This window comes from Sapajus apella, unplaced genomic scaffold (genome assembly GCF_009761245.1).
Source record: "Sapajus apella isolate SASKATOON/1434 unplaced genomic scaffold, GSC_monkey_1.0 scaffold10, whole genome shotgun sequence".
NCBI lineage: Eukaryota > Metazoa > Chordata > Mammalia > Primates > Cebidae > Sapajus > Sapajus apella.
This window is the reverse complement of record NW_022436950.1, coordinates 2,571,414-2,598,523: the sequence shown is the minus strand read 5'-3', so window position 1 is coordinate 2,598,523 and position 27,110 is coordinate 2,571,414. Positions and strand designations below refer to the sequence as shown.

The window sequence follows — 27,110 nt, the reverse complement described above, 5'->3', positions numbered from 1 at the left end:
CCTGTACAGCCAAGGGAATACAACAGTAAGATTTGTTCCAAACATCTGGGCCCCTAAGGGAAGGGCGTGGTGTTTGTGTGTGCATGTTTTATGTTCAGAATATGTACTTGTTCCATGTGATAGTCGTACATGGAAAAAACGTTGTCTTTCAAAAGGAAAATCCTTTTGTTCTTTCTCTTTGCCCCTATCTACTGCCTCTCCGAGATATTTTTCAACATGTGAATGGCTGGTGGCTGATACAGGGAAAATTTTTTCAACTAAATGGACAAAATAAATTTATCAGTGATGTGCCACTATTTAGTCAACAAATTAGACTGGCTGGTTTTTAATGCTATGAAAACCAGTACTGTTATTTTCTTCATGTCAAATTATTTTGCTTCATTCCTTTTTCCATTTTCTTGAAACTCTTTCCTTCTTGTTTTCTTCTCAAGCTTTAAAATTTCTTTTCTATAAAAGTTTCTTCTCTATTTTTAATACTCTCATGACTAAATGTCAGATTATCTTTATCGATTTTGCTTGCACTCATTACATTTTAACACTTATTTTCTAGTGCCTATCTAGAATATTTGAAGTCTGCTAGAAGAAAATAATAAAAGTTGTACGATAGATACTTGAGCTTCAAGACCACATTCAGATGTATTCAGTGTTTCTTATGATGCCTGTAGCTTTTGTATGTAGGAGTATTAAAACATGTAAGAAAATGAAAAGTGATACTGGACAAAAGAATCAGGTTTATAACTACAAAAATGTTTTGTTTCAGTGTTGGATGGGTTATGGGAGGGAAAGAGTAAAACATCTGTCAGAAGTAACTTGACTGTAAATTAAAATAGGACTCAAAAGGATCATAAATTTAATTTATATTGTGCTTAACATTATCTGGTGTTTTATTCCTTTCAAAACAACTTAGGATCTGTGGAAAACATAATTAGAGAAAAATGTAACTTGGATTAGCATGTGGCTAGATGATTTTTTAAATGAAAACGAACATGCATTTTATATGAATTATATTCTTTTCACATGGCTAATCAAGGTTAGTTTTTTGCCTTCTGTGAAGAATCTGGAGGTAGGCCACGTGAAAGCAGCGTCCCAGTAGGCTAAGAGCTTTGAGTCAGGGTCTGACTCAGATGTGAGTTTAGATCTGGAAAAACAGTGGCTGCAGTGGTTAGGGGCGTGTTTCTGTGCCTGGGCTGTGAGGCCTTAAGAAAGTTGCTTAGTGATTCTGGGCCACATCTATAGAAGGAAGAATACTGTAATGAATCCCACCCATAGGGTTTCTGGGGCCGAAACAAGCTCATGATGTCAAAGCTGCTAGAACTGTACGTGTGTCAGAGAGAGTGCGCAGCACACGTAATCATCACTGCCATCACTCCAGCATCCGATGGTGCCTTTAAACTGATGGGGGATTTTGCCCAAAACTCTAAACCCTCCCCAAACCTTGGTTTCCCCCCTCATCCGAAGAATATAGTACTTGACACTCCTTCAGAGAGATGTTTGGAATTTATAGATGCTTACATATATGGATCCTTACACATCAGGGGCAAGAGGAATTATAGACACTTAAACCATTACTGCCTTTTTCCTCCAAAGAACAACAGCTTGATAACTGGGTTAGCAGACGTGCTAGTGGACTTAGGTTATAAACAGATAGTCACAACACTGACATCGATGAGTCTATGAGAGAGATTAGAAAGATAAATACATCTGGGATGTAAAGGCGAGGCTGATCAAAACATTGGTGCTATTGAACTGCGATTCTCGGTGTTTGTACATTGCTAATGATGTTAAACCATGAAGCCTGTGAGATCTTGTGTTGCAGCGTGGTTTGGCCCTAGCATTCTTGCATGCTAACCTAAGGTAGAAGATTAGCAGCCTGTTTGCATGCAGCCGGATGCTGCCCTGACGTGAAGCATGTTCTGGGAGGTTGACCCAACCCCCCTTGGCTGAATTCTTCCCCCGTCCTGTCTGTGGCCTCATTCACCGTGGTACGTGTATAACTACTTTCATCATTCATTTCACTAACCTGAACTATCATTCTTCAGTTTCACAATGTGCTGAAAGGCACGGCACATGGATTCACCTAAACCTGTGTCTTTCTGATTTCTTTAGATATTAGGCTGAAAAAGCTGATCGATGAACGGGAATGCTTATTGGAACAGGTAACAATCTTTTTATTAGTTCACCGGCTCTTGAACAGGGCACCTGAAACCACCTGCCTATCCTTTCTTCTTGCTTACTCAGAAAACCCCTAAGTTCATCATGTCTGAAAGTAATTATCAAGCCAACTGGTGTTCTTAAGAATATTATCCAAATAGAACAGAAAGTTGATATTTTAATCATAAGAGAACATCCTGAGTCATACCAGGCTTAATGAGGATGGCTCAAAGTCTCAAAGCCTTGCAACTGAATTTGTTGCATTTCACTGAATTGTTGCTTAAAGTAAATATCAATGTTGATCATTAAGAATATTAATGATTAACCATTGAGAAACAAGGGCATTACTGAGTCATTCCAAACAGCACTTCTCTTTCCATATGGGCTGTTTGTCCGTAAAAGTCAGTTTTGTACTCTTGGTGATCAGCACCCCTGTCTCACAGATATTTCTTTGTTACAGCTGATTAAACTTGTTTTAGCCATGTTTATCTTCATTGCTTTCTCCTACCTCAAGAAATAGTGGGCCGGGCACAGTGGCTCATACATGTAATCCCAGCACTTTGGGAGGCCGAGGCAGGCGGATCTCTTGAGGTCAGGAGTTCAAGACCAGCCTGCCAACATGGTGAAACCCTATCTCTACTAAAAACACAAAAATTAGCCAGGCATGGTGGCAGGCTCCTGTAATCCCAGTACTGGGGAGGCTGAGGCAGGAGAATCCTTGAACCCAGGAAGTAGAGGTGCAGTGAGCCGAGATCACACCACTGCCCTCCAGCCTGGGTGACAGAGCAAGACTCCATCTCAAAAAAAAAAAAAAAAAAGTAAAGAAATACTGTACAGTTGTTCTATTTGATCTTTTTATATGCAGGATAGTGATTAAATCACTCTAAAATCACTTTCCTCTCATTTCTCCTCATAAGCCTAACGAATGTATTTGCCTTACTTTCTACCATGCTGTTGAAGATTCTCTGAAAATTGAAAAAAGCACTAAATATGGTAGGAAGATTCTCTTGAAGTTCCTGTGATCTTTAGAAAACATGCGTTCACAAGTTCTATACTTATTTCCTTAAAGCAGCATGCACTTTTGGTTTGTATTTAATTAGGGGTCTCCCGTGCCTGGTGTGTGGGGTACGAAGGCAGGTGATCACCTGCAACAATTCTTCATAGATTCAAAGTTGAACATGAAAAGCCCCGGGAGACCCCGCCAATTAGATGCCAGAAAATTCTGCAGTCATTGACTGTTAAATGCAATTCCAGCTATACAATCAGCCGTCCATATCCACGGGTTCCATATCTGTGGATTCAACCAACATGGATTAAAATATATTAAAAAAAAAAAAAAAAAAACATAAATTACACAAAGTTCCAAAAAGCAAAACTAGAATTTGCCCTGCATGGAGTCCTGCACCGAATCCACATGAATGAAGTGAGTTGTAGGCGTTGTGTTGGGTATTATAAGGAATTTAGGGATGATTTAAAGTGTACAGGGGGATGCATGTAGGTTTATGCAAATGCTGCACCATCTTATATCAGGGACTTGAGCATCCACAGATTCCCCCACAGATACCGAGGGACGACTGGACATGATTCTTTCTGACCTACAGAGAGGAAAGCTAACCAGAGAACAACTCCCTGAAAGCTGGCCAACTGCCTCTGAACATACCGGGAGCTTGTCTGGACTCTGTGAGAAAGCACACGACTTTTGGGGGAATTAATTACAATATATCGGAGCCCAGAAGGCTCCAATTGGCCCTTTCTGGTTTCTCAGTAAATAAAGAGAAAGTGAATAGCATGCTGACTTACTGAGTCTTAAATATTGCATGTATTTCATGTACATTCTCCTCCTGAGTCCTAGAGGAATTTCACTTTAGAAATGACTTCTCACTGGGCACAGTGGCTCACACCTGTAATACCAGCACTTTGGGAGGCCAAGGCAGGTAGATCACCCGAGGTCAGGAGTTCAAGACCAGCCTGACCAACATGGAGAAACTCTGTCTCTACCAAAAGTAAAAAATCAGCCAGGCGTGGTGATGCATGCCTGTAATCCCAGCTACTCAGGAAGCTGAGGCAGAATTGCTTGAGCCCAGGAGGTGGAGATTGCAGTGAGCCGAGATCATGCCACTGCACTCCAGCCTGGGCAACAAGAATGAAACTCCGCCTCAAAAAAAAGCAAACAAATGACTTTTCTCCTAGAGTTACAGAGTAATTCATTTTCATTCACTGTACATTGAATTGTATTTCTGAGAAGAGTACTGATGGACCGAAAGTTCCTTCTGTCAATTGACATGCTGCTTCCTTTCTGATGGGCTCTAACTTCGGCTTTTCAGTCTCATTTAGAATAGAGAAATTAACATATTTTGCTGGCGGGTGTTTTCAGATTAAGAAACTCAAAGGGCAGCTGGAGGAGAGACAGAAGATTGGCAAACTAGATAACCTTCGATCTGAAGATAATGTCTTGGAAAACGGGACAGACATGCATGTAATGGACCTACAAAGTAAATGTCAATTCTTGTGTAGAAAAGTGAATTCTTTCAGATGTGCTGTATTAGTATATTGTGCTAGCAGAGAAAAACTGTCATAGCAAAGAATGCCCTCATTCCCTCACATCCCCACAAAAGCCCTTGAAAATAAAAGCACAAGGATGTCTTCTTATGGGCAAGAACAAGGGTGGGTAGGTGGATAGAACAAGGGTGTTTCTCTCTGAGCCTATGAAATAGAACAGGTGCCCAAAAATGTGTACCAAGATACCACCACAGGTTGCGCTGATGGAAACCACATTTACTTTGCTGGATACAGCAATCTTTTGATCTCTAGGTTGTATGAAAGAAAAGGAAAGGCTTTTTTAACGCCAATAAACTGAAAACAGTCTTGAGAGATAAAATTACGCCCAGTCTCTCTCGCCCCTTCCCCTACCCCCCACCATTTCTCTGTCCTCTCACTCCCAGGCGCTCTCTTGCCCGGGGTCTCCTGCCCCAAGCACAGGGACAGAAGGCACTTTCCCAGCCTGGGTTCATGGGGAGAGAGTGCCTTCTCTTCTCAGCTCTGGCAGGTTGTGGAGGCAGGGCCAGAACTAACAGATTTGCGAGGCGATTACAAAGTAAGGGCTTGGTTCCCAGGAACTATTGTTTTAATATTTGAAAAGCCCAAGAGCTTAACAGATTTTCCTTCTCTTTCAACCTTTAGGGGATGCCAACAGACAGATCAGCGACCTCAAATTTAAACTTGCAAAATCTGAGCAAGAGATAACTGCATTAGAACAAAATGTACGTGTAAGCAATAACGGGCAGAACTGATGATTAACCGAAGTTTTGCTAGAACTTGCTAGAAACAGCCCCAAAAGGCTGAGGACCAAAAAAAGAGCCAAGATTTTTAGAACCATAAAACATCCTAAGAAGGATAAGACAGCAAGCCTTTCCATTCATTTCTGACAGAGAGCAAGTAGGAAGGAATTAATTCTTAGAATTTAAGTTGTTAGAGTAGATACCAACTCTTTATCAACAACAGGCAGTTGTAGAAAATAGCTAATGTGGCTTGGGAGGGTTTAAAATTTTGTTCTTTAAAAAAAATTTAGTTAATTGGCCAGGTGCAGTGACTCACACCTGTAATCCCAGCATTTTGGGAGGCTGAGACAAGCAGATCACTGAAGGTCAGGAATTTGAGCCAGCCTGACCAACGTAGTGAAACCCTGTTTCTACCTAAAAATACAAAAATTAGCCAGGCGTGGTGGCAGATGCCTGTAATCTCAGCTACTCGGGAAGCTGAAGCAGGAGAATCGCTTGAACTAGAGTGTCAGAGGCTGCAGTGAGCTGAAATCACACCACTGCACTCCAGCCTGGGTGACAGAGGGAGACTTTGTCTCTAAAATAAAATAAAATAAATAAATAATAATTTAGTTAACTAAAAAACACATCATACTGGGATGTCCTCTTGCCTGGGTTTTTAGCCTTTCTCTGGCAGCCAGGCCAGCCCTCCCTGGTGTCTAGACATGGGGGCACCCCTGCCTCTAGTACACTGGGCGCTGGGGCAATTTGTGTTCTAGCAGAAAGAGGAAAAAAACAGGTACCATTTCCCCCTCCATTGTGGGTATACTTGGCTGGAAATTTCTGGAATGTGTATAGAAACAGAAATGAGAACAGCACATGTAGAGATGATGCATGCTTTTGATTGCAGCAGAATGAAGGTGCCCGGCAGCCCTTCGCTGCTGCCGTCTTTCATTTCAGAACCTTGGCTGGGGAATGCCATGCCGAAGGCTCCTCCTTTCACTCTTCGCCCTGTCCTCTCCTCCTCCCACCCCCACCACACCCAGGAGAGATTAGACTGGAGCCGAGGTCCCGGTGCAACCCGTGCCTTACCAGCACCGCTCTGCCTGGACGTACTAGTCTGTTTCCAACAGAACAGCCCACCCGGGGGGAGAAGAAGCAGGCAGCAAGGCGCCAGCACTGTGGAAGCCACCCTGGTGGATGGGATCAGAGGAAATGAGTCCCCATCGTGTCAGCACGGGGTCGCCCAGAAATATGAACTAATAGCTTGCTTGGCTCAAACACACACCATAGTCCAAAATGTTACAAGTATTTGCATGGTGTATTTTCCCATTTTATTAAATCACACCCTTGGATCTCAAAGCAACTGAAGAAAGAAAATAGGCCCACCCGTTTATACATATGGTTTTTTTCTACCTTTTAGGTAATAAGGTTAGAGAGTCAAGTATCACGTTACAAATCAGCGGCTGAAAATGCAGAAAAAATAGAAGATGAACTTAAGGCTGAAAAACGGAAACTCCAAAGAGAGGTAAATTTCCTAGGCAATTTCTAGGTAGAGAACGGCCGCAAGCATTTCTCTAGTGGGGACAGTACAGGGAAGATTTTCTGTGACATCTGCCCCTGGGCTGGTCATTGTCAGATCATTCCACACCACTCTGTAGTGCTGGTGTCTCAATAAAGGAAGGTGTAGCTCCGCCAGTTAGAGCTTAGGGCCAGACCTCGCTAGCATCAACTGGTTCACCCGACAGTTTTGAGCATCTCCTATAGGAGGATTTGTCCATCAGTGACAAGGTAATGAGATAAAGGAGTAGCCAGCCCTCTTATGCTCCGAATATTTTTTGTGTCATGCAGAATGAGCCTGGGTAGAAGACCAGGAGCCCAGGGGCCTACTGTGGCCCAGAGCTGGGTGTGGCACCAGGGCCAGGCCACAGCTATCTGGGGTCACCCTATGGAAAGTGCCCTTGAGAAGCCGAGCTGCTGTCACTCCACCTGCTGGTCACACTCCCAAATTACCATGCTTCCCAATTAAAGCACCTATTTTACCTTACTGAAGACACCTGGCAAATACTTCAACAAATATTTACAGCATCTGTTGCATGCCGGGCACAGGTTCAGGTGCTGGAGATGCAGCTGTGACCTTAACAGACAGAAGCCTCTGCCTCCATAGAGCCTATGTTCTGGAAGAGGGAGGTCAGTAAATGACCACAGGCAGGAGAGGGGCTGGAGCGTGGAATGGCCCAGGCCAGGCAGTTTTAGGTAGGTGGCCTCGGAAGATGTTCCTTCTCGTGGCATATAAGGATAGGCCTGAGCAGGCCAGGAAGTGAGCCAGGTGGCACTGGGAGAGAGCCCTCCTCGTAAGGGATGAGCACGTGCGGGGAGAGCTGTGGGCAAGGCACTGCCTTTGTCAGAGAACAGTCAGAGCAGTGCAGGTCGAGTGAGCAGGGGGAGAGGCGGTGAAGGGAGCAGTCAGAGCACCCCAGCCTGTGAGGCAGGGCCCTGGAGGCCATGGATAGGACTTGGGCTCCTCCTGTGAGTAAAGTGGGAGCTTGTGCAGGGTTTTGAGCAGAGGCGTGGTGGCTCACGCCTGTGATCCCAGCACTTTGGGAGGCCAAGCAAATCGCTTGAGCTCAGGAGTTCAAGACTAGCCTGGGCAACATGGTGAAACCCGGTCTACATAAACTGCAAAAAACGAATTAGCCAGGTGTGGTGGCCCATGCTTGTAGTCCCAGCTACTTCAGAGGCTGAGGCAGGAGGACTGATTGAGCCTGGGAGGTGGAGGCTGCTTTGAGCCATGAGCATGCCACTGTACTCCAGCCTGGGGTGACAGAGCAAGAGCCTGTTTCAACAAAAAAAGAAAAGACTCACTCCTTTTGTATTTAAACTGTAGGAAGGGGACTGTTGAGGAGAAACCAAAGATGCAATTTCTCTCCTCTTTATTTATTTTTTTATTATATTTTGAAACAGAGTTTCACTCTGTTGCCCAGGCTGGAGTGCAGTGGCACCATGTCAGCTCACTGCAACTTCCACCTCCCAGGTTCAAGCCTCCCACCTCAGCCTCCCAAGTAGCTGGGATTATAGGCACTCGCCATCATGCCTGGCTAATTTTTGTATTTTTATAGAGAAGGGGTTTCTCCATGTTGGCCAGGCTGGTCTTGAACTCCTGACCTCAGGTGATCCTCCTCTGTTGGCCTCCCAAAATGCTGCGATTACAGGCATGAGCCGCCGCACCCGGCCTTCTGTCCTCTTTAAAACTCTTTCTTCACCCACATGCCCCTCCATGCCACCTCAGTTCTTAGCCCCTCAACAGTCCCTCACCAGCAAAGGGTGCAACCCCTTGAAAATGCTGTCAGAGCCTCAGGCCCTCCCTTCTTCAAGCCTGACATGCACATACTGACATACATGTGTATATGTGTGTACATATACATGTACATCCACACATGAATATTTTTGACCTGCTTAAATCCCACTTATCAGATATACTATTGTTGTGGTGGTGGTGTTGTTGATTTATATCGCCCACGTTTCTTTGCCATAGCTACATATTGGCCATTTTACATGCCTTTCCTGTTAGTGTCTTAGACTGTACTGGAATCATTTTCCTCCTCCCTGAAGTACACACTGTAGAAGTTCTTTTAGAGCAGCCTTCTTGCTGGTGAATTCTGGTTTTGTTTATACGTGTTTTGGTTTCAGCCTTGTTCTTGGACGGCAGTATTGAGAAATGCTTTGTCCATTCTAGCAAAATCACATTTCTGAAGATCCTGGGGGTCGATTCTTCACCCGCAGCTTAGCTCGTGCATCTGCATGCATGTGTGGGACCCATGGCAGCTCCTGTGCCCTTGCCACGCTCCAGATGTTCCTTCCACTTCCCTGGCCCACCCCTCAACGTGCCACTCTTGCTGCAGCCCACACGTGTTGATGTAGACTGTTTCAGTCAGCATGTTTCTGTTTTCACATTGCCATTATGTTTTAACTCAGGAGTTATTTAGAAATATACCTTTTTAAAATGTGAAATTTTTTCATTTAACTTTTTCTTTTCTTTTTTTTTTTTTTTTGAGACCGAGTCTCACTCTGTTGCCCAGATTGGAGTGCAATGGTGCAATCTCGGCTCACTGCAACCTCCACTCCCCAGGCTCAAGCAATTCTCCTGCCTCAGCCTCCCAAGTAGCTAGAATCACTTGGGAAGAATTACTAAAAATACAAAAATTAGCCACCACCCCTGGCTAATTTTTGTATTTTTAGTAGAGACAGGGTTTCACCATGTTGGCCAGGCTAGTCTTGAACACCTGACCTCAGGTGATCCACCCACCTCGGCCTCCCAAAGTGCTGAGATTACAAACATGAGCCACGGTGCCTGACCCATTTAACTTTCTAGCTTAATTTTGTTATGGTCAGAGAATGTGGTCTCTGTTATACCTGGTCTTTGAAATTTGTTAATACTTGCTGAATGGCCTGACACAGGATTCACTTTTGTAAATGTCTCCGATGTGCTTAAGAATGTGTAACCTCTGATTTATGGGTGCAAAATTCTGTATACTTCCACCGATCAAACTTGTGAAGTGTGAGTTCAGATCTGATTTCTTTTGTCCACTTAAATTCTCAGTGGCTCATAGAGACTTGTCAAACTTTTCCAATAGATGATGGTGGATTTGTCTCATTCTGCCTATTTCTCCTATATATTTTCAGGCTATTGATACTAGTGTTTAAAATTCTGATATCCTCTGGATGAGTTAACCTGTTATCATTTTGTGGTAACCCTCTCGGTCCCTGCTGCTGGCCTTGTCGGGTATTCATGTGGCTGCATCAGCTTTCTTTTGGTTAGTATTTGTCCTCTTCTGATTTTTCCATCCCTTGGATTCGTCTTCCCTGTGTTGTTACGCTTTAGATTATCTTTTCGGATGCATATAGCTAGGTGGCAGTGGTTTTTAAGTGAATCCGAAATCTGGGTATGTTAGCACAGCCTTTAGTCCATTGTCACTGGTATATTTGACTTGTTTTCACCATCTGACTATGGATGACCATTTATCCTGTCTTTTGTGTGTCCTTTTCCTCTCTCCAAATTTAAATTTTACATTCAATTTCTATTCTTTCAGTCATCACTCGTGGGGTATTAAAGTGGAACACTATCTCTACTGCCCTCTGTGCAATAGACTTCTGAGCACTTCAGCTTCGCTTTCCTGCCTGACATGTACAAACCCACACATATGTGTATATGTGTGTGTATACATGTATATTCACACATAAATACTTTTGACCTTCATAAATCCCACTTATCAGATGATACTATTGTTGTGGTGGTGTTGTTGATTTATATCGCCCACGTTTGTTCGTCATAGCTACATATTGGCCATATTACATGTCTTTTCTGTTAGTGTCTCAGACTGTACTAGAATCCTTTTCCTCCTCTCTGAAGTACACACTGTAGAAATTCTTTTAGAGCAGACTTCTTGGTGGAGAATTCCCTGCTTTTGTTTATACATGTTTTGGTTTCAGCCTTGTTCTTGGAGAGTAGTATTGAGGGATATGCAGTTCTGCGTGGTGGTCATTTTCCTCAGCGATTATAGCAATTATGGCCTCCATTGAGCTGTTGAGAAAGGACGGTGGATCCTTTGCAGGGGACCTTTTTTTCTTCTCTAGTTTCATTCAGGTTCTCTTTGTCTTTGATTTTCTACAGTTTTACTGTTAGATGTGGTTTATTGCAATCTTTCTGCTTGAGATATATAGTGTTTCTTGGATCTATGAAGTCTTTTTAAAAATTGATTTGGGAAAATATTCAACCATTAGCTCCTTAAATAATTCCTCTTGTTTTAGTCTCTCCACATTCCCCCCGGAACTCTAATCAGAGGATATTAGAGATTCTTATTGTGACCGTCATTTTTTAAGCATCTCTCATGTTTTCTATCTCCTTACCTCTCTCTGTTGCACAATCCCTCAAGTTTTTTTTAAAGGTTTTCCAGTCCACCTTTTTTTTAAAAAAAGTATCTTCATTCTTGATAGTTTCTTGTTGCATGTTTATGTATGTCCTCTTTTTAATTGTATTCTTATTCTTTAAATATTTCATACACAGCTGTTCTGCTTTCTATATCTGACAGTTGAAACATGCTCAGTCTTTGGGGGTCTAATTCTGTCATTTATTGCTTCTGTTGACTCTCACTCAAATTGTTTGTCACCTCCTGTATTTAATGTTGTGAGCTTATGCTTTATTTTAATTTGTAGGAATGCTCCAGGCTTAACTTGTGGAAACTGCAAAAAGGGCTTGCTTCTGCCTCTGCTGCTGAGGTGGGGGCAGGACTTATGTCCCAGGACCCAAACAACCCTCCTTGAGTGCTTTGGGTTGAAAGCAGAGCCATAGACTCTATTCTTGTGACCCCTCCAAACCCATGTTCTCCCAGCTTAGGGCACCTTCACTGCCCTGCTACCTGTGGGTCCAGACCATGCCCTACTAATGTGGCTTCTACAGCTCATCTTCTGCCTGACTCTCAGCTCTGTGGCCCTGGCTCCCAGGTGTGGCTGTCTTGGCCTCAGGCATTCCTGCCTTGGACTCTGGCTGCTAGGGCTGTGGGGACCGCCTCCTCCATGCAGTCCAAGCTCAACTCTTGTTGTGTTTGTTTACCTCATGCCTCACTTACCTTTTGTGAAACCATCAGGATCCCAGCTGGGTGCAGTGGCTCACGCCTGTAATCCCAGCACTTTTGGAGACCGAGGAGGATGGATCACCTGCTGTCAGGAGTTTGAGACCAGCCTGACCAACATGGTGAAACCCTGTCTCTACTAAAGATACAAAAAGTTAGCTGAGTGTGGTATTGTGCTCCTGTAGTCCCAGCTAGTTGGGAGGCTGAGTCTAGAGAATTGCTTGAACCCGGGAGGTGTAGTGCAAATAACACTGCACTCTAGCCCAGATGACAGAGCAAGACTCCATCGCAAAAAAAGGAAAAAAGAAACCATTGGGATCCCCAAGAGTGTTTTCTCTCTTGGGTCCAGTTGTTTCAGAGGAGAAAGGGCATCATGAGTGACCAGGGTCCAAGTTATCATTCTATTTTTCAGTAGGACTGGAATTTTGGCAACACAGAACCCTGTGATGTCTGGAGGAAGCCAGTTCCTCAAAGCTCACTGCCTTTTCTCTGTTCCCAGCTCCGCTCTGCATTGGATAAAACAGAAGAGCTCGAGGTGAGCAACGGCCACTTAGTGAAGCGTCTGGAAAAAATGAAAGCAAATAGGAGTGCACTCTTGTCCCAGCAGTAAATTCTAGCTCTGAACAGGCAGCTGGTTGGTGACTGGAGAGCATTGTTTCATAGGCTTTTCTCTGTCCTGTCTGGGAGCGCTGCTTCTTCCCCTGCCTTCTGAGAGAAGAAGACCGTGGCGAGCTTGGTGCTTAGGGGGTCCCATGCCATGGCTCATCCAAGGGAGCCCCAGCAGCCACCAGGTGCCTCTGTCTGCAGACCCCTGACCCGGGCTGGGGCCGACACTCAGAACCTGCAGGTACTTCATAAGCACACGGGGGCCTCGAGGGGGCTCTGTGTCTGACCGCACAGCAGCCTCTGAATGCCAATGGAAATGGTGATCAAAGTAAAGATTCAGTTGGGACTTCAGTTTTTTTTTTTCATGTGTCTTGCTGAAGATTAAGGGGAAATGTTACAGTGTTGGGACTTCCTTTCATGGCAGAATCTACAATTTGAGCGACTTCAGTAGTATCTCTTAGTCTATGCTTTTCATACACAAAACACTGTGGAACCACAAGCCATTACCAAGCAAAACTCTTTCACTGGAAACAAGGGGGTGGTCTAGAAGTAAAAGTGACCTTAAGAAGACTCTTTACAGGCAACAAATGAAGCTTTTCTAAGGGATTTTTGCATCAGTTCAGTCATAAGAATACTTTTTTCCAGGGTAATTAGGCAATAGTTACACTGAAAATGACAGCTTTTCATTTGCATTATTTAATCCTTACATTTGGAATTGAAGTTGTTAACTTCTTTTAAAGAATGTACTATTAGAAAAATAAAAAAATGAAATGTTGAGAGACTTCAGCAACATGGTTTTAATTTTTTTCCACTGAGAAAGAAGATCTTTAATTTCGTATTAATGGTTATGTATATTTTGGGTCACCTTTTTATTTTTTAAGACTATCAAGTCAATTCATTTTTCTTTCCATTTAAAACAAAGGCATTTTCGCAGAATGAGTGCACTTAAAAAGCGAAGTGAAGAAGTAGGTAACAGTAGAGATTATGGCGATATTGTCAAGGACAAAAGTAAAAACGTTAGCTACCTGCTGATTTCTAGTGACTGTTCATATATGTGGTATTTCAAACATAGCTGGTGAAGCCAGCCAGCTTCGGGACATTAGTGGAAACCAAGTTAGTATCATCCAAAACCATATCTAGTCTTAACACATGGAGAATGATGGAGTAAGGATTGTGAGTTCAGGGTGTATAATTAAGAAAACATGACCGGGTGCAGTGGCTCATGCCTGTAATCCCAGCAGTTGGAGACCAGCCTAGCCAATGTAGTGAAACCCTGTCTCTACTAAAAATACAAACATTAGCCAGGTGTGGTAGTGTGCGCCTGTAATCCAGCTACTCAGGAGGCTGAGGCAGGAGAAGTGCGTGAACTCAGGAGGGTGGAAGTTGCAGTGAGCCAAGATCACACCACTGCATTCCAGCCTAGGGACACTACAAGACTCCGTCTCAAAAAACAAAAAAAAAAAAAGAAAGAAAGAAAGAAAACACACCCAGCATAATGCTAAAGATCACCAGCGTCCATCCTCCCAGAACTGTATGGATCCAGGACATACACAGCTGCATTGCATTAAGAAAGAGATGAAATCTCTATTAAAATAAACAGATTTTTGTATTTCTTGTGCAGAGGATATATAAGTGGGCAGACAAGTTACAAGGGGCTGGGGGCCAACACTGGCAAGAAGGAAACCACAGGTCAGGACAGGTGAGCAAAACATGCTGGCAGGTGGGTGCCACTGGGAGACCCACACTGCACACTGGGCACCATATGAACAGGAAGATGGAAGGAAGCTGGATGAAGTCCCTCAGGGATCCTGTCCTGACCATGCTGGATCCATCAGCAAAGGGGAGATGTTCAGTTCATTGTCTCATCCTCAAGGTTTCTTCCACAACATCTGAATACAGACATGTTGAACCAGGAAAATATCTATGTCACTCACAAATAACACCAGTAGCAAACACCCATACAGCACGCAGACATGCTCAGCAGTCTGCTAACGCTTTTGGGTATTTTTCACTAGTGTAATTTTCACATATTTTCACTTGTTTCATTTGCACAGAAATTTTATGAGGTAGATGCTGTTATGAATCCACATTACAGATGAGGGAACCAGGGCCCAAGAAGGTTCACTGGCCAGAAGTCTCAGCTGGTAAGTACGGGGCTACAAGGCATCGATTCCCAGCTGTCTCACTGCCCTGAGAGGATGGCGTTTTTGCTGGGCGTGGTGGCTCATGCCTGTAATCCCAGCATTTGAGAGGCTGAGGCGGGCAGTTGGGACTTGACTCTTTTTTTTTTCATGTGTCTTGCTGAAGATTAAGGGGAAATGTTACAGTGTTGTGACTTCCTGTCATGGCAGAATCTACAATTTGAGCGACTTCAGTAGTATCTTTTGGCCTATGCTTTTCACACACAAAACACTGTGGAACCACAAGCCATTACCAAGCAAAACTCTTTTACTGGAAACAAGAGAGTGAGGTCGGGAGATCGAGACCATCCTGGCCAACATGGTGAAACCCCATCTCTACTAAAATACAAAAAAAAAAAAAAAAAAATAGCCAAGCGTGGTGGCACATGCCTGTAGTTCCAGCTACTTGGGAGGCTGAGGCAGGGGAATCACTTGAACCCGGGAGGTGGACTTTGCAGTGAGCCGAGATTGCACCACTGCACTCCAGCCTGGCAACAAAGCAAGACTCTGTCTCAAAAAAAAAAAAAAAGAAAGAAACAAGATGGCATTTTCCCTATCAGTGACTCTGGGAAAGTTCCAGCTGATAGCTGGATGGAGCCAGCCAGTTGCAAATTTTCAAACCAGCAGAACCATCTGTTGTATTTTACTAAATGGCCCAAGCCAGATGTGGTACACATTTTCATGAGCCTGCCTGGACATCCACTGATTCAGCTAGCTCCCTGCACCTGCAGCCACATTTGGGAAGCACTTGCTCCCTAGTGTTGAGGATGTGCGGAGGCTTAGAGGATTCCAGCTCTGTGGTCAGGGCCTTTGTCCTTGTGTCCAGGAGCCTCCAGGGCTAGCTTCTGTCACACAAGGACCAGCAAGTTGTCCATAGACCCCAGCCCTGTACTTGCTGCCATGCCCCTCAATGCTGCTGACTAAGCACTTGCTAGTGTATATCTCCATTTACAGCCGTCCCCCTCACCCGTGCCCATTCCCTCTTGCTTGCTTCTTTCCCCTCTCTGCCAGAACAGCTCTGATCACCACTTGCGGATGGTTCCTACCTGGTCCCCAGGTGCAATGAATGCTAAGCAGGTCCTGAGCTCCCCTGGTCCTGGGTGAAGTTGCACTGCCTGCGGCTGGGTTTGTCTCTGCCAACTGTCCATCCCCACAGGTGGCACAGAAACAAAAACATCAGAGACTTAGGCAGAGAACACTGAGCTAGAAATATTTGAAGTTTATATTAATACTTCCTAAATCCCAGGGGTCTGCTATATTATTCTGTTTTTTCATGCGGCTGATAAAGACATACCTGAGACTGGGCAATTTACAAAAGAGAGGTTTATTGGAAAGTGAAAGGCATGTCTCACATGGTGGCAGACAAGAGAGCTTGTGGAGGGAAACTCCCGTTTTTAAAACCATCAGATCTGAGACTCATTCACTATCAGGAGAACAGCACAGGAAAGACCCACCCCCATAATTCAATTACCTCCCACTGGGTTCCTCTCCCAACATGTGGGAATCGTGGGAGTTAGAATTCAAGATGAGATTTGGGTGGGGACACAGCCAAACCATGTCAGCTGCTATACTGGATTTAGATGTAGGCGGCAAGAATAATGGCAGAGGAGGCTTCTTTCTGTTTATGTTTGGCCTTCTGGACCCACCACCACCACCACCACAAGCACTCAGGGGTCCCACCAAGCCCTGCCTTCTGAAGACAGCACCCATGTCTGACACTATGATCTTTAATAAGTTTTAGCCCCACACCTAATTCAGATGTGCAGAGTTTTTCCCCTGCTTGAGCTGCTCTCATTTAAATTTCCACACCCAACCACCAGCCTGCTGCCCCAGGGAAAAGCCACTCAGCTTCACCACTCTGGCGTGCTTGGACTTTCTTCCTTGGATTGTCCTAGGCTGCCTCAGCCAGGCTGAAACTTTGTAGCAACTAAGAGCTGTAGTTCTTCACCCACGGTGGCTTTTTTAAATGTAGTCTTAAGGTAATGTGGCTTAATATTTCCACATCCATCGATGTTAATGCTTTTGCCATTATGCCTAATTTTTGAGAACAGCAAGCCCTATGTGACTGCTCTCTTCAGCTTGTGTGTTCCTGCTGTTTTGAAGTAATCAGATGCTGTGCATGGTATTTTACCTGAGCTGCAACCTACTATGGACTTGAACTTCTGTTTAAGTTGAAAGCAAGAGTCCATGACAATAAAGGAAAAACAGCCAAACAAAAAACTGCAAAAGTCTAAAACACCCTTTGGTGATGTTTTTAAAAAAAATTTGCTTTCAGGTTTCAGGACTTAATATTCTGTTTTAATTTGATAATTGGATATGGTTGATTTATATTGGGTTTAAACTGTGGCGCGTTCATGTTTACTGTAATTTAGTCTTAAAATATTTTTTACTTAAGAACCAGTGCTCTTGATAATGTGGTTGGCAACAAACCAGCAACTATTTTAGAAGTGTTATAAGACTTCACTCTTTGAGCATTGGGAAAGTTAATTCAGATCTACTCTAAGAGCATCTTTACATACCAAGAGACTCAGAAAGGGATGTGTGTAGAGGAGTAATTTGCAGTTATTTAACATAAGCCTGATTTGCAGTGACCTGTAAGTAATTCTGCAAAACCTGGTATTACTATGTCAAGTCATTGATTTTGGTAATTGTCTGAACCTATTATTAATGAAAGAATATGGATTTGAAAATTTTTAATTAAATAATTCATGCTGTCACAGAAATGGTATTGTTGCTCTTGTTACCCAATGCATCAATGTGAAGGGATAGAGAATCTAAACTAATTTAGTTATCCATTGGGGGGTATATTTACTGTGATGAAGATGAAACAGATCTATCAGAGCTTTGTGAATCAGCTGGGTGTTTTCACTGGTAAACAACACATAGCAGGCGTGCATTCATCACAAATATACATGTCTTCCAAGGTGGAGCCACTTTAAAGAGTAAGTTTTGTCTTGTATGTAAAGTGGATACAAGCATATGTTGTGTGTGTGGATATAAGCGTATGTTTAAAACTGCAAGATTTTTACTTGCTAGAGAATCTGTTTTAATATAGTCGTTTGGCTTCTGATTATTTATAGGCTTTATAAATTTTAGAATCAAGTTCAATTTTTTGGGTCAAAAAATTTACATTGCTTCATAAGTTCAGAAATCCTTTTAAACAGAATGTATCCAAAGTATTAATCAGACTCTCTTTCTTACATTAAATAACTCATCTGCAACTAAAGAAAAAATTTTGAGTCAGTTGATCTTTGGTATTGTTAAAAAGTTTTTGTATTATACGGGCAATTGTTCAGTGGCTTAACTAGAGATCCTCTATATGAAATATCTTTTAGTTTTCCCTTCATAACTTTCTAACAAAATATCCCTAACTGAAATAAGTTTTTATTATCTCTCCATCTAAAATGATTTTCTTTTTTGTGCAAGGATGCAATCCATTTCATTGTTGCCCAAAATTACAGACTCAGATCCTATAAAACATCACTTAAAAATTTGTGGGGAGGGGGCTCTGGGCGTGGTGGCTCATGCCTGTAATCCCAGCACTTAGAGAGGCTGAGGTGGGAAAATGGCTTGAGACCAGCCTGAACAACATAATGAGACCTCATCTCCACAAAAAATAAACAAAAACTAGCCAAGTGTGGTGGCACATGCATGCAATTCCAGTACTACGGAGGCTGAGGTGACAGGTTCACCTGAGCCCAGGAGGTCGAGGGTGCAGTGAGCCAAAATCATGCCACTACACTCCAGTGTGGGCAACAGAGTGAGTCCCTGTCTCAAAACAAATTTTTTTAAGTTTTTGGACATTTAATTATAAATTCAGGTTACTAATTTTGTCAATTCTATTTGGACTATTGAGAAGAAACTTTTTTACCAAATTCATTGTGTATTATTTATGATTGTGTGACAAATTAACCAAAAACTTGTCAGCTTAACAAATATTTATTATCTCATAAATAAATTCTGTGGATTCTGTGGATCAGGAGTCTGGAAGTGGTTTAGCTGGGTAGTTCCGGCTCAGGGTCTCTAATCAATAAAGCTGCCAACCAGGGAAACAGTCACGGGAAGGCTTCACTGGGAGTGGAGAATCTGGTCCAAGCTCTTTTATGTGGTTATTGCCAAGACTCCTCATTGGCTGAGACCTAAGTTCCACACCACAGGTGGCTCATGACCTGGCAGCTTGTTTCCTCCAAAGTAGAAATGAGAGAGAGAGAGACAGAGACAGAGAAAGGCAGAGAGAAAGGGAGAGAGAGAGACAGAGAAAGACAGAGAGAGAGAGAGGGAGGGAGGGAAGGAAGGAGAGAGAAGGAGAGAGAGAGAGGGAGAGAAAGAAGGAGAGAGAAAGAAAGAATAGGAAAAAGAGAGAGCACGTGTGGGAGAGGGAGAACTGAAGGTGGAAACCAGTCTTTTTAAATCTAATCTTGGAAGTAACAGCTCATCACTTCGGATATTCAAGGGGAGAGAAATTAGCTCCATTTCTTAAGCAGAAGAGTATAAAAAAATTCATACATGCTTTTTAAACCACCACACTATGTATTTGCTGAAAATGTCTCTTCTCATAATATTTTCTCTTACTATTATCTTTGAACATTTTTTATATAACACACCAGCTACACTTTCATGTTTTTCTTCCCATAAAACTGCAATTGCTATTCATTGTGGAATTTGTAACATACCTTCTCCCAGGCTCTTTTTCTTTATCATTCCAGTTAGTGTTCACTCCTGTGTCTCTGACTTGATTCTATATCGGTAGCATGTCTTTGTTTTAAAACTATAAGATTATCCATAGTTACTTTTGAACTAAAAAAAAAAAATAATTTAACTATGGTCAAAATAAACCTAAGTATTCCAATTTCAATACCACATATGATTTAACGTACATTACTGTAACTTGTGCTGTCTGCATTTAACATTCAAATAAATAGATTGTGATGTTACGTTGATACATAGAAAAAAAATCCTAACTGAATCAATCCTTTGCCACCACATAGATGTGTTTATGTATAATAATAAAAGAGGGTTGCTTGAGCCAGGAGTTTGAGGTTGCAGTGAGCTCTGATCACGCCACTGCACTCCGGCCTGAGTTAGAGTGAGACCTTGTCTTAAAAAAAGAAAGAAAGAAAAAAAGAATAATTTTTTGAGATTACCTCCCCAAAAAAATCTCAAAGGGGTTTTCATAAGAAAACACATTAGGAAATGCTCTTCCAGTCTCAAGATCAGGCACAAGCAGGTACGCTCCTAGCCTGAGTCCCTGCTCCCAAGCCTGCCTCCAGGTGGACCTTACCATCCCTCCTGCAATGCTGCTCACAGTCCAGAGAGCAAAATTCCATTCTCCTCCCACTACAGAAAGCCTTGGAAATTGCAGATGTGGGCATGTGAGGCATATGTCCGCTTAAGAGGACTAACCCAGGAGGATCTTCAGCTGTTCTTCAGGTGTGGCCAGTACATTTCAAGACGACCAGCAAAACTACAGCTTCATTCACTGAACCACTCATGCCTTACCCTCTTCATCAAGATATCTTTGTTTCACCATTTTTCCTACTTTCAGAGCCCTATGTTCTACTGTCTCGGGAGCTGGTTTATCCAAATATATGAAGGTAGGAGCAGAAGGGTTGATTCTCAAACTTTCATAAATGAGAATAATATACTTCTTATGTTATTGATTTGGTCATAGCCTTCAGAATATTTTTGACCAAACTTATTAAGATGTTTATGGGGGCTGGGGACGAGGTGAAGAACAGGAAGAGTTTTAATGGTCTACTATCTGCTGAAGTCCAGCCTTACTTATCAACATAGATGGGAAACCACAGATCCTGAAAAGATTTCATAAAGACAAAGTAGACAGAAATAGAAGGGTAATTCTGCAATATTGTTAAAAATAGTATCTCAAACAGTTAACATCACATTTGGTAGAAAAACAATAAATTGACACATTTACATTTAAATCCAGAAAAAAAAAAGATGACTTGAAGCTCTGTACTTTAGCACTGTTGTAAAGTTTTAGACAACACAGCAAAACACAAAATAGTAATAAGATACAATATTGGGAAATGGGCAACATAAGTACTGTTTGTACTCAATTGCAAAACTATAGAAGGTAATGAGAATTCCTTAAAATACTAGGGTATGTGACCAATGTACAGAAATCAGTAGCTTTCCTGTCTATCAAAACTGACCAGTTAGATTTAGAATAGCTAACTAAAGATTAGTTCATTAGGATATCATAATCCCAAACAAAAACCACTCAAAAACCTCCCCACAAACTGAAACAATAGTAGTAATCCTAAGAAACAGAAGAACCTACATTAGGAAGTCTATACATTCTGCTGAGATACAAGATATGAAAAATTATTAAAAAATGTATGGCAAGAATAAATATCACAAAGATGTAACTTTCTCACGCATTTGTAGGTTTACTTCATTTCTTATGAAAACCCCTTTGAGATCATTTTTAGGGAGGTAATCTCACAAAATTATTCTTTTTTTTTTCTTTCTTTCTTTTTTTAAGACAAGGTCTCACTCTGACTCAGGCTGGAGTGCAGTGGCGTGATCAGAGCTCACTGCAACCTCAAACTCCTGGCCTCAAGCAACCCTCCTGTCTCACCCTCCAAAAGTGCTGGGATTACAGGCATGAGCCACCATACCCAGACAACAACAAAATTATTCTAATATTCATCTGAAAGTTAAAAAAAACGACATTGCAACTAGACTAGATGATTCTGATAAAACGACAGTTGAGGGGGCCTCTGCCAGGTATTTTTAGTGTTACAAAGGTATAAGGATAGACCCCCTGCAATGGGACGGTGCAGCCTTGCTCAAAGGGCTCGGCTGCCCTGCTCTGCCTTATTTTCTGCATTCCCTGAGGATTCCCAGGGTGTGGCTTCCATGATTAAGACTGCTCTACAAACACATCACCCTTCTCTGCATCCTGTCTGTTCCACACATTTTAGCCCCCAGTAAGTTGTGTGGCATCAGTTAGACTGTACTTTCTTTGATAAATGCTGTAAGCTTTTCATTCCGTGGCCTGCCTGATGCATGGCAAGGCCTCAATAGGTGTTTGTGGAATAAAAAATTGTAATGGTTTCTCAATACAAACGTTAAAAATGTAAAAAGGCATCACAGTCTATGTGGGAGAGTATCTCCATGGTTTCTCTCTACAGATAGCTCCCAGAAAACATCCACAGTGAGGCTGTGAGAAATAGGATTATAGGAGATTCCTATTTTCTTTTTCACCTTTTCTGCACTTTCTACATTAAACACGTGACTTTAATAACGTTAAAAAATTTACAAGTTATAAGCAAAAAAATTAAGTGTAAAAAATCCAATCATAAAAGGCAAGTAAAAGCTATTGTGTGGCTGGGCATGGTAGCTCACGCCTATAATCTCAGCACTGTGGGAGGCCAAGGCGGGCAGATCACTTGAGGCCAGGAGTTCAAGACCAGCCTGGGTAACACGCCATCTCTTAAAAAAGATAGCTGGGTGTGGTGGCGTGCACCTGTAATCCCAGCTACTCAAGAGGCTGAGGCAGGAGAATTGCTTGAACCCAAGAGACGGAGGTTACAGTGAGCCGAGATCTCACCACTGCACTCCAGCCTGGGTGACAAAGACTGTGTCTCAAAAAAAAAAAAAAAAAAAACCTATTGTGTGAATATGATTATTCTGAACTTGAGCTGGGGTAAGAATCTCTAATATCACTGAAAATAAATGGCAAAGAAACTGATGGATTTCATAAAAATGCAAAATTTCACATCAAAACAATATAATCTCCAAATCAATTACATAAATCCAAATGTGGTAGAGCTCCCTGGCAGAAAAGGCAAAGCCACCAGCTCCATACACAGACACAGGAAACTCGCACCAAGAGGGGCAAGTGTCCCATGTCCTAGGACCAGTGGGGAGTATCCAGAGACTGTGTCAAAAAAACTCAAAGGGGGCCATGTGTGGTGGCTCACACCTATAATCCCAGCACTTTGGGAGGCTGAGGTGGGTGGATCACTTGAGGTCAGGAGTTCTAGACCAGCCATGGTGAAACCCTGTCTCTACTAAAAATACAAAAATTAGCTGGGTGTGGTACGGGCACCTATAATCCCAGCTACTTGGGAGGCTGAGGCAGGAGAATCACTTGAACTTGAGAGGTGGAGGTTGCATTGAGCTGAGATGGTGCCACCTCACTTTAGCCTGGGCAACAGAACAAGACCGTCTCAAAAACAAAACAAAGCAAAACAAAATACCTCAAAGGGCCCAGAGGAAGCCACAAGGACACCGGCTGAAGTCACTTAAGTGGGAATGTTTCTTCCCCTTGCAGTAGCAGATGTCTCCCACGCAAACAGTCGACTCGCCCTTCAACCCGCCTCACTGCCAACACCAGGCCACCCCTCCTGCCACCTGCCTGTAAGCACAACATCACTGTCCAACACAGCTTACCTTTTCTGTAGCCTGGTGACACATGTGATGTCTGTGCTTGTGACACTACATCTCATCTCTATTCCCCCAATACCAATACTCCTCCCTAAGGATGGCATGATCATGTCTTTGATGGTTTGAAAGGTTGACATGAAAGATTTGGCTCCTTCTGTGTTGTACCCACCCACAGGGTAGAGAGGAGACCAACAGTGAAATGAGCATTTGGCAATGTCTGTTCAGCAGAAGAAGAGCAGTGAAAGGAGAAACGCCAAGGGCCTAGAGTGGAGTATAGTTTCCAGCTGTCTTGACACACTTCCACAGCCACCCCTTCCAGGGTCACCATGGGCCAGTCCTGGACAGACACACTTCCACAGCCACCCCTTCCAGGGTCACCATGGGCCAGTCCTGCTCCAGATGCCATCTGCCCAGCAGCCCAGGGGACAGTGTCCAGCCTCCTAACATGAGCCTCAATCTGAAGCCCTTTCTATAACAGAGGTCCAACCTCATGATCTCATCAGCAGTTCTGGCCTGCTGCTGCCGTGGCCGCTCTCTCCAGCCACTGGCATTAACTTCAAATGACATAGGGACTTTCAAATGAAATCCACTGCACAAGGACAGGCCATGTCATTTTAAGAGGCACTCCAAAGCACTTTCGTAATGGCAAGATTTGTAATAAGTGTATTACATCATCCCAAGATCCATGCTCACAGGCCACTATCCACCACTGCATCCTCAGCCCCTGGCCCCTGGCAGGTCAATAGCAATCTGCTGAATAAATGAATGGATTGGATGAATGAATGAATGAAGTGCATTTCAGAGGCTGCAGCCTCATTTGAGGGGACAATTTGGGGGTAGGTCCAGTTTTAGAGCCCCTCGTCTCTCTGCCACCTATCCAAAGTCCTCTGTGGCTCAGCAATCATGTGCATGTTCAGACTAATAAGCAAATGAAGCCATCTGCAGTGCTATCCCCTCCCCACCCCTTCAGGACTGTGTCATTTTGTGCAGGTTTAAATTCCCTATCAGGGATGAGACTAGTCACAAAATATAAGGGGGGGGGGTTGCAAAAACTCAGTAATTGAATATTTTAATGCAATCATTTAAAAAATCGAAATTAACGCAAAAAATCCATGATGAATAAAATATTTTATTTTAAATAAAATAATCAAATTATTTTATTTTATTTTATTTTAGACGGAGTCTTGCTCTGTCACCATCCAGGCTGGAGAGCAATGGCGGGATCTGGGTTCGCTGCAACCTCCACCTCCCGGGTTCAAGCAATTCTCCTGCCTCAGTCTCTCAAGTAGCTGGGGTTATAGGCGCCCGCCACCATGCCCAGCTAATTTTTGTATTTTTAGTAGAGACAGGGTTTCACCAAGTTGGCCAGGCTGGTCTCGAACTCCTGACCTCAGGTGATCCACCTGCCTCGGCCTCCTAAGGTTCTGGGATTACAGGCGTGAGCCACAGTGCCAGGCCTAGAATTTTTTTTTTTTTTTTTTTTTTTGAGACGGGGTCTCCCTCGGTCGCCCAGGGTGGAGTATAGTGGCGCCATCTCCGGTAACTGCAACCTCTGCCTCCCGGGTTCAATCATATTTTAAATGAAGACAGGACCCGTAACAGTGTACCCTGTGGAGCCATTTTAGAGTCTGAAGTGAAAGAAAAACTTCGGGCTGATTTTTTTTTCATTACTTTTGACATTTTTTAGAGGCTGCACTAAAATATTATTTACCTTGATCGCCACGATTTCGGCAGCCTCTTAAATCCTGTACCCGTGACAAATGCCTCACTGGCCTCACCCGAGTCGCGGCCCGACGGTACTTCTAGAAGATGCGCAGAGGACAAACCGAACCCCGGGAGGGACCACGCAGCCTGGGAAACAGCCCGGCAACAAGGGCGCGCCCCTGTCCCTCCACTGAGGGCCGAGGACTCGGCCTGTACCGGCCCCAAACGAGGGGCAGTCCGGCCTCTGCTGGCAGGAGCAGCGCTTCCAAGTATTTTCACATGGTGGCTTTGCAGAGCTGCGCGGTCCAGACGATGGCTTCAGGCCGCAAAGTGGGATAGTCTCGGGGGCAGCTCTGCGCTCCATGCCCGCGGTCCGCAAACTCTCTTCTACCTTGTGCAATACTCAAGTAGGCGGCCTCCTTCCCGCGCTTTCGCGCCCCACGCTGGGCCAATCACAGTGCCGCACTTTTTATACTGACCAATAGGAGCTCGCCCCGGGCGGGTAGCCGGCGGCCGTTACCCGACAGGCGCCGGGGCTGCTCTAGTGGTGCCAGGGGTCGGAGGCGGCTGCAGAGAGCTGGGCACTGGCGCGTAGGGGCGGCAGCGGCGGCGGCCATCGAGCGGCTCCAAGGTGCAACGGACAGAGACGCAGCGCGGCAGGTCGGGCGGCGAGGCCAGGGAGGGCAGAGGTCATGGGCTTCAGCGGTTGGGGATGGCGAACCCCGCATGTGGCTGGTCCCGGTGGTGAGGCCCGTCCAGCTGAGGCACGCGGGGACCCCGATCAGCGTTGTAGGCGAGGCCAGCGAGGCGGGCGGGGGACAGGCGCGTTCCTCAGGCGGCCCTGGAGTTCTGGCACCCTCACAGCGGGCGCCAACACCGCAAAAGTCTGTCTTGAGCCAAGTCGCGGGGCCGGTCTCCCAAACGCGGTTATGTCCCCAGGGAAAGCTAGAAATTCGCACGTATGCTTATTCTTGCAGCGGAGACTGATCAAGCCTCTGTGAGAGGGGACGCCAGGTTCATTCCGTACCCAGGCGTTGTGTCTCCTAACCAACGCGTAGGATGTCCTGGAGGACAGCATGGCTCCTCGCCTAGTGCGAGGGGCTGGACCGTTTCCCTAAGGAGCGCGCATTTGAGACCAGATCTGAAGTGGAGCATGAATTAAAGGTGGGGTGGGGGGTGGGCAGGCGAGAGAACGCACAGGGCCTGACTTTCTAAGGAAATGGAAAGGAGGGTGCATCTGGAAGACACGGAGCCCGGACGGTTCTAAGGTTTGACAGGAGTTACTCAGATTGAAATCTGTCTAAAAACAGTGACGGTCCGTGGCTGAGTTTTAAGCAGGAGCCTGACTGATCCGATAAGCATTTTGGAAAGATTGTTCTAGCCAGTTGGGAGGTGATTGCCTGCACAGCTGTGAGAGTTAGGAGTTAAAATTGACAGGACCTCGGGGATAATAAGGGAGGTGTCAAGGGCGAGTCCTGTGATTTCTGGCTGAGATCTGGCAATACTATTCCCTGGCGTTTAGTACACTGGAGGAAATACTGTAGTAAGTGAAAACTCGAAGAATATAATAAAAATGGGCATGTACCTAGGAGTGGAATTGCTGGATCATGTGGTCGTTCTGTATTTAACTTTCTGAGAAACTGCCAGACTTCAGAGTGGCTTCACCGTGTTACATTCCCACCAGCAATGGATGAGGGTTCTGATTTCTCCATGACCTGCTCAACACTGTTATTGTTATCCTAGTGGGTGTAACGCGGTATCTTGTGGTTTTGATATGCACTTCCCTCGTGACTTGATATATTGAGCATATTTTCATGTGTTTATTGGCCATTTGTATATCCTCTTTTGAGAAATGTTTCTTCCAGTCCTTTGCTTATTCTTAAAATTGGGTTGTTTGCCTTTTTATCGTTCAGTTGTGAGAGTTCTTTCTATATTCTAGATAATACACCTTTATCACACAAATGATCTGCAAGTACTTCTATTATGCTAAAATTTTCTCTTTTGTCAACGTTTTTAACTTTGGGTGTCTTTATGTTTAAGAATGAAGCTTGCAAACACACTGCAGATTTTAGTGAATGCAGAGTTGAATGCAGAATTAGATGTGAATGAGAATCCAGCTTGAGATAGTATTGCTCTTCTCACCAATTTTTTGAAAATACAGTTTTTTG

General features: G+C 43.9%; 2 protein-coding genes across 7 annotated transcripts in view; both read left to right on the top strand.

The window, feature by feature from the left end:
* LRRFIP1 (LRR binding FLII interacting protein 1) overlaps nt 1-13,429 on the top strand; it is a 159,744-nt gene extending 146,315 nt beyond the window's left edge. For 5 of the 6 annotated variants that reach the window (XM_032277811.1, XM_032277810.1, XM_032277813.1 and 2 more), the window contains 5 exons: nt 2,107-2,156; nt 4,526-4,643; nt 5,332-5,411; nt 6,832-6,936; nt 12,537-12,992. In XM_032277811.1, the coding sequence (XP_032133702.1) occupies nt 2,107-2,156; nt 4,526-4,643; nt 5,332-5,411; nt 6,832-6,936; nt 12,537-12,647 (464 nt within the window). In that variant the 3' untranslated portion in view covers nt 12,648-12,992. Of the gene's footprint in view, nt 1-2,106; nt 2,157-4,525; nt 4,644-5,331; nt 5,412-6,831; nt 6,937-12,536 lie in introns of all 6 variants that reach the window. The other variant, XM_032277809.1, reaches the window with a different exon arrangement.
* Nucleotides 13,430-25,524: 12,095 nt separating this feature from the next.
* The window catches only part of RBM44 (RNA binding motif protein 44), a 43,444-nt gene continuing 41,858 nt past the window's right edge, over nt 25,525-27,110 (top strand). The window contains exon 1 of the mRNA XM_032277764.1: nt 25,525-25,602. The gene's annotated coding sequence lies outside the window, so the exon portion shown is untranslated. The remainder of the gene's footprint in view (nt 25,603-27,110) is intronic.